We start from the raw sequence: 15,054 nt of genomic DNA, 5'->3' as shown, positions 1-15,054 counted from the left end.
AAAAGAGGTCATTTATGATATGTGTATTGTTTTTATTGAATGGGGTAAACTAAGTCGATAAAATATAAGATTTTTACCCCGATCACCAGATATAGACATCGCTTTATTTATAGAATTTCCGTTTTTTGTCATAATTGTCATCTTGATTTTGCGTAAAAGAAGAAATCATGTTATTCAGTAACAATAAGCGAAAAAATGTTACACGCATTTTTTTTAGTGTGACATATTTTGTGACACGCAGTCTACAAAATCAACACGCATTTTGCGTGTTTGCGTCCGTCAAATTCGATCCCTGTGTACTGATATAATATTAAAATAGACAGGATAGTAAAATTGTTTATAATCACTCAAGCACGATGCTGTGTGTCGTTAGGGTCAAAGTTGACGACGAATGGGTCACTGTCATGCCATCAGTGGCGGCGCCAGCCGTCGGTGATTGGAGGGGCAAAGCTGGGGCAAAGTCCAAGGTTAAGGGGGCAAAGTCCAAGGTTAAGGGGGCAAAGGCACAAGTTTCAACTAGGGGTAGGGGGCCTCCCCCAGAAAATTTTGAAAAACAGGTTGCCGGAAATGCAGCCTGGCAGTATTTCAGGCACTGATCGATGAGGTAAAGTGTCAAATGAACGGACTTGCGAATCACGACGAAGCCCACTCACAAGCATCAAAGTAGGGAGTCCTCCCCCAGAAAATTTTGAAAAATAGACTGCCGGAAAATGCTGTCTTACAGTATTCTGTCAGGCACCGATCGTCGAGATATATAGATCTGCCCAGATACCGTTCGTCGCCTGATCACTAGTTTATCCGACTAGAGAACAAAATGTCAAACGAACGGACTTGCGAACCTCCACGAATTCCCCTTGTGAGCGCCAAAGTAGCGAGTCCATTGGGGACCTCGCCAAGAAAATTTTGAAAAATAGACTGTCGGAAATGCTCTACAACATGCAAGTTTATGACTGAGTGGGACTGTGGGATTTATTCACCATAGAAGGTATTGATTACCGAAACGTATCACAAATCCTTTTTTTTTATTTTGTAAATTTATTGCCTCCCCCCCCCCCCTGGCGCCGCCACTGCATGCCGTTAACCTCCAGTCGTCATTAGATTAAAAACCGTAGGACTATCAATGAAATAAGGACGCTTAAAATAGGGTTGTTCACAAAACAACTTTACATGCTTCTATATTGAGTATTTTGAGAGGCTCTATAGATAAGTCACGTGGATGTAGATGGCAAAAACGCAAAATTTGGGAATGTCTGCATATTTTTATGCAACTCGAAATTGACCCACTGCGACCGGTACCATTGAGCATGGTGTGTGTAACAAACAAGTCTAGTAAATTCTTTGGAAATACCGGACATGTTAAATAATCAAAATTATTTTGTATTTGAAAATCAAATATTTATGTCAAAACTAATCTTATAAAATATTATGGAGGCTTTTTTTAAAAATCAACCTGATTTCAACTGGTGAATACGTGACTTGTCAAAGCGTGCAAGGTGGTGAAAAATGTCAAGAATGAATGAATAACAATGTCCATTCTTCTATGTTTTATACAAAAAATCTATATTTATAACTGAGTTTTCTGTGGAATTGGAGAAATAAATATGGGATGTTTTACAGTTTATTTATCTAGATTAATTCACAAACCAGTAAAAGGGCACTAGCCCAGGACTAGTACGGTTAAATAGATCACTAGCCCATAAGTTAATTTTGGTAGCCATGGGCATCGGGCTAGTGGATTTTTACAACCCTGCTCTCTATTAGTAAGTGCAGGGGGACTGCACCACACATAATTTACACAAAAGCAAATACATAATGCATCGACCAATGAAATTGCTTACTTTAGCAGGAAATGTTAATCATTGAACTCAGTCATGACATGATGCACCTAATGAACATCTACATCAAGTTAAAACATTGTACCTCGATTAAAAGCAGAGTTGTAATGTTTCAAATCTGGACCAATCAGATTGCTTATCCCAGAACAATGTCAGCTGTTTCGTAACCTGGCTGTTTCATACTTAGTTCATTCGTACCTCACATGAGCCGTTTCGTACTTCATTTTGTACCTCAAATTGATTCGTACCTTTTCCTATGTTGTTGAAATCAGTTAAAAAGAAATTGAAATAAAGGTGAAACAATTTGATTAAATCCAACGACTGCGCCAAATTTATAAAAGTGGCTGCCGAGCCATAATTAGAATATGCATGAGATTAGTTTATTTTCCTAAATGTGTTTGATAGAAATTGAAATAAAGGTGAAACATAATTAAACAATTTGATCAAATCCAACAGCGCCAAATTTATAAAAATGGTTGACGACTGAGCACTAGCTTCGATGATTTAATTACAAAACGTCAATTTTATGCATTGATAATTACATGAATATGAAAGATTTAAATCATATATCAAAGCCTGTTAAAATATTGAAAAGAACAATTTTTTGTATAAAAATGGCTGTCAAACGAGAATTAGCTACTATGATTTAATAACAGAAAGCAAATTGTATGCATTCTAATTCTCGTTCGGCAGCCATTTTTTTTTTATAAATTTAGCGTAGCCGTTGGATTTAGGAAAAGGAACTAATCAATTTGAAGTACAAATCTCGTGCACATTCTAATTCTGATTCGGCATATTCAATTTATTTCAACTGATTTCAATAACATAGGAAATGGTACGAATCAATTTGAGGTACGAAGTGAGGTACATGTACGAATGAACTAAGTACAAAACAGCCAGGTTACGAAACAGCTTGCACCTTCCCAGAAAATTCTCATCATCGAACTTAGTCAAGGTATTTATTTAATGAAACTAAACACCAAGTTTGATCACTCTCACTTAATAAGAACTAAAGTTATCATGTCCCAAAGCATCGACCTATCAAACTGCTTATCTCTGCTTACCCTAAGCAGAAAATGCTCATCTTCGAACTCCATCAAGGCATTGACCTACACCAAGTTTGAACATTCTAGCACAATTAGAAGGAGAGTTATTATTCCCATAAACTGTGACTGCTGGACAGACAATACTCATCTTCGAATTCCACCAAGTCGATGCAGTGATGAAAGGTTTTACAGGTTGATGTTTATAAAATTGAATAACCTGCTGGTGTGATAATTTGTGTTCGCTAGTTTCAAATCTCAAGGATTGCATGGAGTTTTTGAAATAGCTTTATTTAACGCCCGCTCCTACCAAGCTGTTATAGCAGACAAAGTGCCTACCTACTAGCTACAAGAACGTAACTAAAAAAAGCCGAGATATACTGATACTGATGTGCTTGTTTTTAGCTACTATTGGATGCCTTTAGTTCCAAAATTAAAAATAAGTTAATTTTATACTATTAGTACTTATTACACATACGCAGTCCAATCTACTGAAACAACATTCATTTATCAGCAAATATTGACAATAAAGTAAATCGAGCATTGTTTTTATCAATATTGATTCAGACATTCATAATTACGCTGTACTATTACTACTGCACAACTCTGATCAGATGGGTACTTTGATTGGCTATTGCACACAAGGCACCGCCTTTATGTGTTACAGACGTAAATTTAAAATGTCGGAAAAAGCAATCTACTGTCGCTTTGATTTAAAAAGAGGGGATTTGACCCGTTACAGGTAGGATTATATGCTTAATTGTAGTTGGGTGTGGCAGAAATATAAATAACAATAACCAATCGTTTTGATTAAAAATATTGTCAATTTTGTTTACAAATGCTGGGTGCGAATTGCTCCCGCATATGCTACATTGAAGGTAATAGCATCATCCCTTATCTCGAAACACGGAGGGTGGAGAGGTAAGGTTTGTTATCTACCTACCTACATCATACATGAAGCATGTTCCCTTGAATAAATACTTTTACGGAATCTGAACATTGATTGGAAGAGGATACACAAAACACCTATAAAAACAATTACCAAGTTTTGAGCAGAATTACTAAGTCTTGAGCAGAATGAGAATGCAAGGATAATTTAATAACAGGGTTGCTGTTGTTTTTTTTTTTTTTTATTGTTTTCTACTGCCTTTATACTTTATATTGTGAACTTTTATTAAAACTGCGGAGCCATGGTGGGTAAGGCGCTGGCTTGCTAGCCTGGAGGTCGGGTGTTCGATCCCTGCATTGGCCGAGAAAGTACATCCCGATTATCCGACCTGGTTCATCCTTGTCAGTGATGCAGGACGGAGGGCCTGACAAGGACAGCTGTCTAGTCCTTCGGATGAGATGAAAAACCAAGGTCCTGTGTAAACATTAGAATGCACGTAAAAAGATCCCTTAGCAGTTGGAATTCGATATAAGAGTAGGCGACAGTGCCGCTGCCTGGGCAAAATTTCCCTCATAGCACACTGTATGGCGTATGCCCGTCTTCATTAGCCCAGTATAGGAGCAGAACAGTAGGACGTTAAACCCCATTTCATTTCATTTCATTTATTAAAACTGCATGGGGCTGAATATAAATATGGTACCCAAATTCATACATCGACATATCTGTACATGTGTAAATAAACAAGACAATAATCCCGTTTATTTTATATTACAAATGTTAAACGTGCCAAGCACGGTACAGTTAAATAGGTCAAACATAAGCGTGCAGTACACTGCCAATTTGCCCGACTGAAGTGAGAACGGGACGCTAATCGCGCCAAATGCAAACGCGGCTAATGTCTGATATCATAATAGTTCAGTCTCCTCACCTTTACAATTCGTGTCTCAAGTTTACTTTCAAACTGAATTCCTCAAGTCAAATGTTGTTCTGAAGTATGTTTTCAGTGTTGTTAATTGTGGATTGTTTTGTAACATTCCTAAACCCAACCTCAAAAAATAAAAAAGGTCTGAGCGGGGTTAGAATTCAATTTCCGGTGGGCGTTATCTAAACTATGGCCTTGGATCCAACCATTCACGAACTAATCTGAATTAAACTTTCGGTATGTTTAGCAACCGTCGGACAAAGTGGATGTTTCGAAGTACATTATTCTCGAACATCAATTCAAACTTATATGACAATTTTGGTGTCAGTCATTATCACATATGTGATAGAACTGGTTCAACAGGTAACTTCCAAATATAATTTTAACACAGAGATCATTGCTATGATTGAGGCGTAATGATTTTAAAAAATGGAAGCTACGAAAGCGAAAGGAAAACACAAGTTATCCTTCTATATAACTGACTGAAGTGACGAGTGATAACAGATACACGGCCGAATTTCTGCTCACTAATAATTCCTTCGAAGACTAAAAGTTGTTATATTTGACAATTCATAAAAAATAATTGACTTCACTAGATAAGAGAAAATGAAAAAAAATAGGAAAAGTGTGTGCATTACCATGTTTTTATTAAGTCCGTCTACAGGATTTGGGTATATTTTCATTTTTCTGCAACGCTGAAAAGCAATAGGGTTCATGACCCCAAGTGTTTTCACCAAATTTGAAAACAAAAGTAAAACAGCAGTCATGCAAGATAGGCCCACATTTTGCAAGAGATGGATAAAGAACCCAGAGACAACCCATGAGGTTGGACAGGCAACCCTACTCAAAACACTTTCAGAGAGATGTACAAGGTAACTGCACCATCTCGTGCAGCCTGTTTTTACAACCGGTCCGAACCATCGGATCAGGGATGTGCAGGATCAGACGAGGGTGATGAATAACTGATGTATTGGACTGCATTGTATTTCCAAGATAAGAATTTTGTTGTTTTCCTTTCAGGAAGTTGGACAAAGGCATTGATGTTCCTGTGCAGAATCTTACTCTGCTTGCCCCTCGTGCAGTAATTGAACTAATGAACTGTGAATGTAAAACAGGCTGCACAGGACATAGTTACTTTAGTAAGGAAGTCTTAGAGAGAGAGAGTTTAATGTCCAGTCCACAAAACTAAGATACGGTTCAACGTTATTTCAATAATTCTTTCGCATGTAGTGGTCTTTAACAGTGGGAGGAAACTGGAGGCCCGGAGAAAACCCATGACGGACAGACAACACTACTCTTTGCCACCTACAACCCAGAAATCGAAACCACGCCAGTTGACTCATTGACAGACCTTATGATAAAACGCACACACGCTACCCATTCAACCATCCAACCCACCCTGATGACATATCTGTTAATTTCCTATCACATGTGTGTTTTCATGAGCATGAGAGAGGAAATGATATATACTCGGCCAAATTAAAAACTTGACACTGATGAATTTCAACAAATTTTTTTTTCTGGTAAGTCAAATAAATTTTAAAGTGTTTCTAACGATAGTAAGTAGTAAGAAGCCTTTAATTTCATAAAATTGTAAAGTCAGGTTGATCACGTGACTTTTGAGCACATAAAGATGAAAAACCTGAAAAACACGTGCAAACACAAACTCGTGAGGTCAATCGATGCAAGTTTGCTAAAACTGAACACGCACACGTAACTTAACTGGAAAAACAAATTAAAATTGTTATTTTCATCTTTGTTAGAAAATGCCGCGCCTTTCAAATGTAGAACGTCTACGTGCTATAGGTAGGCTCTATGCTGGTCAGTCTGTGGTCACTGTTGGAAGAGCCTTTAATTGTTCACGCCAGACAATAATTAATCTTAGAATGAGAGTGCTTCAAACTGGAACTATTGCCGACCGCCCAAGGGCGGGGGCGCCACGTGTGACGTCACTCCAGGAAGATCAAGCAATACGATTACGTCATCTTAGAAACAGATTTGTCACTGCAACTTCCACAAGTAGAGAGATGTTTGGTGGAAGGGTAACTGCACAAACTGTTCGAAATCGCTTGCAGGCTGCTGGTCTTCGAGCTCGGAGGCCCTATAATGGACCAATATTGACACCTCTTCATCGCCGTAACCGACTTGTGTGGGCCACAAGACACATAAGATTTACTCAAAGACAGTGGAATTCGGTTGTCTTTAGTGACGAATCTCGATTCACTTTGAGATTTGCCGATGGCAGGGCCCAAGTTTACCGCAGACGTCAGAGAAGTTGACCGATTATTATTATTCCTAATAGCATAATTCCCCTAACTATATTGCTACATGATATAGATGTAGACCCCCCACCCATTACATGTACTGTAGGTCCTTTTCAGCTTCAACTCCACTGTATTTCATGTAAAAACCTCATAGATATCTATATAACTAGTGCTGATATCAAGTAAAATTTTACACATCGATGCATCGGACGCATCAGGAATTTTTTGCCGCCATTTTGTAATAAAAAATTACAGAAATAACATTAGTATTTTTGATAGAAACATAAATTTCCCTTACATTACCATTAGGCCTATTATAGAAATGTCGATTTATTTGAATAAATTTATTTCCACAATATTCTTCTGTTATTTATTATGACATTAATATTGTCCGATTCACTTCAATTGACACTCGTTAGCCATTGTTCAAATTTGTTGTGAAGGTGTGAGGGGTGAGTGTGTGAGGTGATTACAAGAGACAGCATTTGTATTATTTATACGGATCGTATCAAAGCCTGTCTATAGGGGTTTATGAAGTACATCCTCTATTGCCTGTGACAGAAAATAAGATTGAATTGTTTTAAAACTAGCGTTAAAAACTGGGCGCGAAATATTATCCTCCTGACAGTTCGTTTGGTCATTTAAATGAACTGTCAAATTGACCTTGGGGTTAAAGAACATGAATACCGAGGGACGTAAACCAGCAAACGCAGTCTTTGTAGTCACAGGAAAATGGAGACAAACAATAAACATAACAGAAGCGTAGGGTAAACAGGTCAAGTCTAATACTTCTTGCTGGATTCATTGAATTGTTCCGTTACATATATATTGTTTTATTTTGAATTATAAAAAACATGCAGAAAAACATATTGAAAAGGCGTTTTTTATTCTAGTGGACAAACTTGTGAACTCCTCGGAGTCCTCGGACACATATAAAGCTAATTATTAGTATTTTTTGCCGATGCATCAATAATACAAAAAAGGACCGAGAATCAAATTGGCGTCAGCCGAATCGATACTTGATATCAGCACTATATATAACATACAAATAATTTCATTCTAATCCTTTATTCATCAGTGTGTGTTTCAAGATTTCTGTCTAAATCTATTTTACTAAAAAATGTGCTGCTACATACATACATGTTTTACTACAAACATCACATTTAAGAAGTGGTCTTACTCCAGAATGAACCACCCTGGGTACTTTCATTAAGTCATTTACTATAGACATCCCATTCAAATATTTACATTATTATTCTCTATTCATCAGTGTGTGTTTTAAGATGCCTGTCTAAATCTGATTTATTAAAATATGTGCTGCTACATTCACAACAATCATAAGTTTCTTCTTCATCATGAACTTTTCTGATGTGCTTCCTTAAAGCACTGGCAATAACAAATGTTTTATTACAAACATCACATTTATGAAGTGGTCTTACTCCAGAATGAACCACCATGTGTCCATCTAAAGCAGTTGTGTTATTAAATAATTTACTACAGACATCACATTCAAGTTGTTTTTCTTCAGAATGAATTCTAGTGTGTTTTACAAGCATTGGTTTGCGTGAAAATGATTCACTACAAATATCACATTTATAGGGCCTCTCTCCAGTATGGATTCTCATGTGACCCTTTAGATGACCGCTCAAAGTAAATGATTTACTACAAACCTCACACTTATATGGCCGTTCTCCAGTATGGATTCTCATGTGATCCTGAAGAGCACCACTCAAAGTAAATGATTTACTACAAACATCACATTTATAGGGCCTATCTCCAGTATGGATTCTTGAGTGATTCTTTAGATGACCACTCAAAGAAAATGATTTACTACAAACATCACATTTATAGGGCCTTTCTCCGGTATGGCTCCTCATGTGGCCCTTTAGATGACCATTCAAAGAAAATGCTTTACTACAAACATCACACTTATAGGGTTTTTCCCCTGTGTGGATTCTCATGTGAGATTGTAGGTTACTTCTGTGGGAAAATGATTTACAGCAAACATCACATTTATAGGGTCTAGCTCCAATATGGGTTTTCAAGTGACCTTGCAGATTGTTATGTGTATAAAATGATTTACTACAAACATCACATTTATAGGGCCTTTCACCCGTATGGCTCCTCATGTGATCTATTAGATCACGTTCCCAAAGAAACGATTTAATGCAAACATCACATTTAAATGGTTTATCTGCAGTATGAATCATCATGTGACTCTTTAGATGACATTTCCTACGAAAAGATTTACAACAAACATCACACTTAAATGGCCTATCGCCAGTATGAATCATCATGTGATTCTTTAGACTATTTTTCCTACAAAATGATTTACTACAAATATCACATTTATATGGTGTTTCTCCGGTATGGAGTCTTATGTGATTCTTCAGCCATTGTTTTGTAGAAAATGATTTACAACAAACATCACATTTATGTGGTGTAACTCCAGTATGTATTCTCATGTGTCGTGTTAGACAACTGCGCGTAGTAAACGATTTACTACAAAAATCACACTTATATGGTCTTTCGCCCGTGTGGGTTCTGAAGTGATCTTTTAATTTGCTTTTTTCAGTAAATGATTTACTACAAACATCACATTTATATGGCCTATCTCCAGTATGGATTTTCATGTGACCCTGTAGATGATCTTTTCTAGAAAATGATTTACTACAAACATCACATTTATATGGTCTATTTCCAGTAAGGTTTCTCATATGTCCTTGTAGATCGGTCTCAGTGGTTGTTGTTTTCTTCCTATCTGGCATGTTTCAGCTGTAAAATAAAACAAGAGATAGAAATATTTATGTTTGAGTTTTTCCATGCACATTTTAAATGATGGGTTGCCAGACAACGTAACATGTCCACAGTAGCTAAATCCTCCGAGCAGTCAACAAGAGTTGTTGCATATTTATTCTTTGGAATAATATAGATTATCTTATGACACATTTTTTGCCAACGGCACACTTTGGAACACATGAAAAAATAGCGGCACACATGGCTAAATATATATATGAAACATATTTGAATTTTGCAAAAAAATAGCATGGTAAGTCAGACAGAGACTAGTAAAACTAAATAGGGAAAAACACAGCTATGAACTTATCAGTAGACACCACTGAATACTCAGTTGGAATCTCATGATTTTTGCACATTTTCTTAGTGTGCCATTCAAAATTTCATTGCACACTTAGAAAGATCTCGCAGCACACTGGTTGAGAATCACTGGTTTAAAAGAACAGGCCCCTATTCCTTATCAACTAGATGGCTAGAGAACAAGCTATAACAAAAAAGTAATTTTTCGTACAATCAGTGGCCATAATCCAGGAAGTTATGGTCTGAAATGTGAGAATATCGAAAGGACTGAGATCTTTTGGATATGAAGATATATTTAAAGTTTCATCAAAATCAGACAAAAATTGTGACCTCTAGAGGGTCCACAACATTCTTATTACATACATGTACATTTACAAAATTTGCTTACAAGGATTGGCTATTTTCGGACAGTTTTATTTCAAATTTCCAACAATTTTAACTCAACCTTCCTTATGGCATTCTGTTGATATAATAAAAGGTTTTGAAAATCGGATAACCAGCGGTTGCCAGGAAGTCATACCAGTGTCACACCAAGGGAAATGGCGGGAAGCCCTCGCTACACACAACACGGGATATAGACATTGTTATTTTGGCCGGAAAACAAACCAGTTTGGTTCAAAAAGTTTTAAAGTGAGAATTTCAAATTTTCTAAGAAAGTCAAAACATAATTATTTCTGTCTTTTGCTCAATAGGTTATCAACTCACTATTATACGATCATGGGTATTATTTCCCACCCTTAAAAATCTATGACACAGGAAATAACAACACAATTACCTCCCCTGTTTTGCTATTGACAACATGGGGCAGCCATTTTCCAACGTTGGAATTTGAAGTTAAAAATGATATTTTTGCCACTTTCTCAGCTGGCAATAGTGAATTATAGGATTAATAGGATTATTCTTTAACAAGGTAGGACTGTTTATGGATACCATCTATTTTAAGGCTTTATTTTAATACATTTTAAAAATATAACTTGAAAATTTGAAATTTCCGCTTTAAGATCAGCGTTTGCCAGGCAAGATACTCCCACATTTTGCAAGAGATTGATCGAAAATAAGCTAAAAAAAACAAGCGATTTTTCTTACAATAATTGAGAAAGTTATGGTCTGACATTTTTAAATATCGAAACAGACTGTGATCTTTGGGATATGAAGATATATTTTAAGTTTCGTCAAAATCGGATAAAAGTTGTGAGCTCCAGAGGGTCCACAACCTTTGTATTACATACTTTTAGTTTACACAATTTGCATTTTGTCGTATAGTTTTGTTAAGATTTTTCGAAATTCAAATTCAACCTTCATCATGGTGAAATGGTGATACATGTTAATTTTTAAATGGTTTTTAAAATCTGATAAAAATTTTGACTTCTAGAGAATCCACAAGATAAAAAATATGATTTTCCATGATATGCGCGAATATCGAAAGGACCCAAGATTCAAGTTTCATTGAAATCGGATTACAAATTGTGACTTCTAGAGGTACTACAACCTTGGTAATACATACTTTTACACTATTTGTGTACAGGGAGCGGCCATTTTGTCTGGCAGATTTTGTCCAATTTTCACGAAATTCAACTCAACCTGCATTACGGTGTAATGTTTATATATTCAAATGTTTTTTTTAAACTGGATAAAAATAGTGGCCTCGAGAGGGACTACAAGTTTAAAATGTGATTATTTGTGCAATCACGGTCTATAATCTAGTAAGTTGCTCTTCGATATGCCAGGGGGTTGGATGGCTGAATGGTTAGTGTGCGTGCGCTGTATCATAAAGTCTGTCATTAGGTCGACTGGCGTGGTTTCGAATCCCCGGTTGTACGTGACAAGGAGTATGGTCGCCTGTCCAACCTCGTGGGTTTTCTCCGGGTCCTCCCACTGCTAAAGACCCCTACGCGCAAGCGAATTATGTAAATAAAATTAAACCATATGTTAGTCCCGAAATGACCTAGTTTGTTTCGAGTGGACGTTAAACCCCATTTCTCTCTCTCTCTCTTCGATATGCCAAATTATCCAGAGGAAACAAGATCTTCAGGTGATTATTTGTACAATCAGGAGCCATAATCCATTATTTTATGGTCCGATACATTAATGTGTGACAACCTGATATCTCGGAAACCACTGATTGGAAAGAGTCGAAATTTTGGCTACTCTAAGATATGATCAATGTTACCATATTCTGTAAGTTTCATGGATATTGGTTAATAATTGCGGTCTGTAGTCGTGCCACATGTAATGTGTGCTAACCTGATACCTCGGAAACCGCTAACCGAAAATAGCCGAAACTATACCTACTCTGAGATATTATTAATGTACAATTTAATTATAATCTGCTAATTTCATTGAAATCGATTGGTAATTAGGGTCTGCAGTCGTGCAACATGAAATGTGTGGTAATCTGGTGTCTCGGAAACTGATCAGAAATTTTGGCCACCAGTACTCTGAGATATTATTAATGTTATCGTCACTTATCGTGACATCGGTTAATAATTGCGGCCAGTACGCAGACTTGCCACATGTGGCAAATAGTCTCTGAATTTTCTTACCACATGTGGCAAATAGCCCCAACCATACTTTTATTTTTAAATGACTAAATCATATTAAACTATATAGCTGTTTAGATTCACTCTCCTTCTCACCTTCACCAATTCGTGTCTCCAATTTACTTTCAAACAGTATTTCTCGAACGTTATTACCAGGTGTTTTTTCAGATTCGTGAACCCAAAACAACCCAAAGCGCACAAAAACAAAGTTCTCAATGCAACGTTTAAATTTCACTTCCGGTTAGCATGTTGAGTTAGAGACTTAGCTACTTTAAACATATTATGTGTTTAGATTCAATCTCCTCCTCACCTTCACAAATTCGTGTCGCCAATTTACTTTCAAACAGTACTTCTCAAACTTAATTTTCAGAGTTGTTAATTGTGGAATGTCTTGTTAGATTCGTGGGGATTCGTGTACCTAAAACAACAAAAAGCGAAGTCCTCAATGCGGCGCTAAAATTCCACTTCCGGTTAGCGTGATATAAACAATTGCCTTGGATCCGGAGCCTTTATGTTGACTCGAGTGTAGGAGGAGACAACAATTTCAATAAATCAACTATCACAATATGTAAATTTTATTGATGGCCTAGGGGTCTAGAGTGTCACACCTCGACCTCTGGCTCGCGGTTTTGGTTTTGATCACTGGTGTGAGCGTATGTGGCTTGGAGATGTCCTTCTCAACCTCGTGGGTTTCCTCCGGATACTCTGGTTTCCTCCCACAGTAAAGACCCTTGCGCTTGCGCTAAGATAATAAAACTTGTTTGCGATATGACTTTCGGTGGAAGCATATGTTAAACACGAAGTACAACAACAATCCAATCATAACATCATGTCATTTTACGAACTGGCCCGAGTCAATGTACGTTTAGCTTTGCCGCTGTGTATCAATAGGGATTTTCGAAGTACATTAGTGTCAACAGTTTGTTAGTGGATAGTTTAAAGATTTGGTGTGGACATGGTGTGAAACAATAATAATTTCCTGCAACCGTAGTCCTGGAGTTACGGTACTCGCACTTTTCTGTAAACCGTCTGAACATAATTGAAGCTAGTTTTATAAAGATGCATAATGTAAGATTTAGATAAAGAGATGGCCATTCTTGCTATAATAATAATAGTGCCAAAATAGATTATTCAAAATTAATACACTGAACTTTCATTCTGAGCCATGTTATCACTGTTTGAAGTTTTCACATAGATTGTTTATTTTCGTAGGAACATTACTTGTTTATCAAGAGTCAGTCTTGCTTGCTTCTCCATTTTTAAATTAAATCATTAAATGGCAATCGTATTTGATAATACATGTCTCATGTGAATAAATGTCTAAATAATAATTTATAAAGCATTTGAAGCTTTAGCAGATTTAGCTCTTACAAAATGTATCTTTAAAGCATCATTAGGTAAGATAAGATAAAGAGCTGACAGTTCTCGCTACAATAGTTCACAAGCAGTTGCCTTGCAAGATACGCCCACATTTTGCAAGAGATGGACAGAAAACAAGCTAAATCTGATCTTCACGAAACTGTCATTAGATTGTAACACTGATATATTTCAACGTTTTTTAAAATTGGATAAAAACTGACCGCTAGAGGGGCCACAGGCTAAAAACTGGATTTTTTGTACAATCAGGGACATAATCCAGAAAGTAATGTTCCGATATGCATGAATATTGAAAAGAACTGAGATCTTTGGGATATAAACACATGTTTTAAGTTTCATCAAAATCGGATCAAAATTACATGACCTCTAGGTCCACAACCTTGATATTACATACTTTAACATTATTTGCGTACATAGAGTGGCCACTTTGTCTGACAGTTTCGGTCCTATTTTCACAAAATTCGAACTCAATCATCATTATAGTATAACGGTGATATATCTAAAATGCTTTTTTTAAATGGGATAAAAATTGTAACCTCTAGGGGGACCACAAGTTAAAAATGTTTTTTTTTTCAAACAATCAGGGGTCATAATCAAGGAAGTTGTGGTCCAATATGCGCAAATATCAAATTCTGGATCTTTGAGTTATAAACATACATTTCAAGTTTTATCTTAAAGGGACTGTCCCGATTTGAACAGAGTCTCAAAAATAAAGTCCGAGTACATATGAAATTAAAGTGCCAAAATATAGAGGAATTGTGTATGTACCTTGTTTCAAAATTTCAGCTCAAAATATTGAGTAATTTTGGACGTGAATGTCAAAAAATGCTTATCCGGACACGTAACCCATTTAAAATTTCGGGTCAATTCTTTCGTTGGGTGATCTGATAATCTATTTAGATGTCCATACAGTGCATGACTCACGTGCTATACTTGATAACGAAAGGTTAATTTCACCTACACCTACAACTTGGGACACCGGTCTCCATTTCCAGATGAAGACTGACGGGTGTTAGTTGTTTGAAAACACATCACAAATAATGAGTTAGTTGCTCGACCCTTAGGTAGAGGATTTTAAGGGATTTTAA

General features: G+C 36.6%; 1 protein-coding gene and 1 long non-coding RNA gene across 3 annotated transcripts in view; both read right to left on the bottom strand.

The window, feature by feature from the left end:
- Positions 1–4,847, bottom strand: part of LOC130012339 (uncharacterized) — a 28,097-nt gene extending 23,250 nt beyond the window's left edge. Inside the window, exons 1-2 of the long non-coding RNA XR_008787761.1 lie at positions 4,696–4,847; positions 3,822–3,904 (exon numbers count right to left, since the gene is read on the bottom strand). This is a non-coding gene — a long non-coding RNA (uncharacterized LOC130012339). The remainder of the gene's footprint in view (positions 1–3,821; positions 3,905–4,695) is intronic.
- Positions 4,848–8,022: 3,175 nt separating this feature from the next.
- Positions 8,023–13,053, bottom strand: LOC126816959 (zinc finger protein 271). 2 transcript variants are annotated; one of them, XM_050543769.2, is made up of 2 exons: positions 12,900–13,053; positions 8,023–9,728 (listed from the first exon to the last, which is right to left on the bottom strand). In XM_050543769.2, the coding sequence occupies exon 2, from the start codon at positions 9,719–9,721 to the stop codon at positions 8,213–8,215; it is 1,509 nt and encodes a 502-aa protein (XP_050399726.1). In that variant the 5' UTR covers positions 9,722–9,728; positions 12,900–13,053; the 3' UTR covers positions 8,023–8,212. The 2 variants fall into 2 exon arrangements, with proteins under 2 accessions (XP_050399726.1, XP_055955995.1); XM_056100020.1 differs by lacking the exon at positions 12,900–13,053 and adding an exon at positions 12,686–12,837.
- Positions 13,054–15,054: the final 2,001 nt, after the last annotated feature.

Source organism: Patella vulgata, chromosome 3 (genome assembly GCF_932274485.2).
Source record: "Patella vulgata chromosome 3, xgPatVulg1.2, whole genome shotgun sequence".
Classification (NCBI taxonomy): domain Eukaryota; kingdom Metazoa; phylum Mollusca; class Gastropoda; family Patellidae; genus Patella; species Patella vulgata.
Note: the sequence above shows the minus strand (reverse complement) of the source record. Positions and strands in the feature narration are given on the sequence as shown.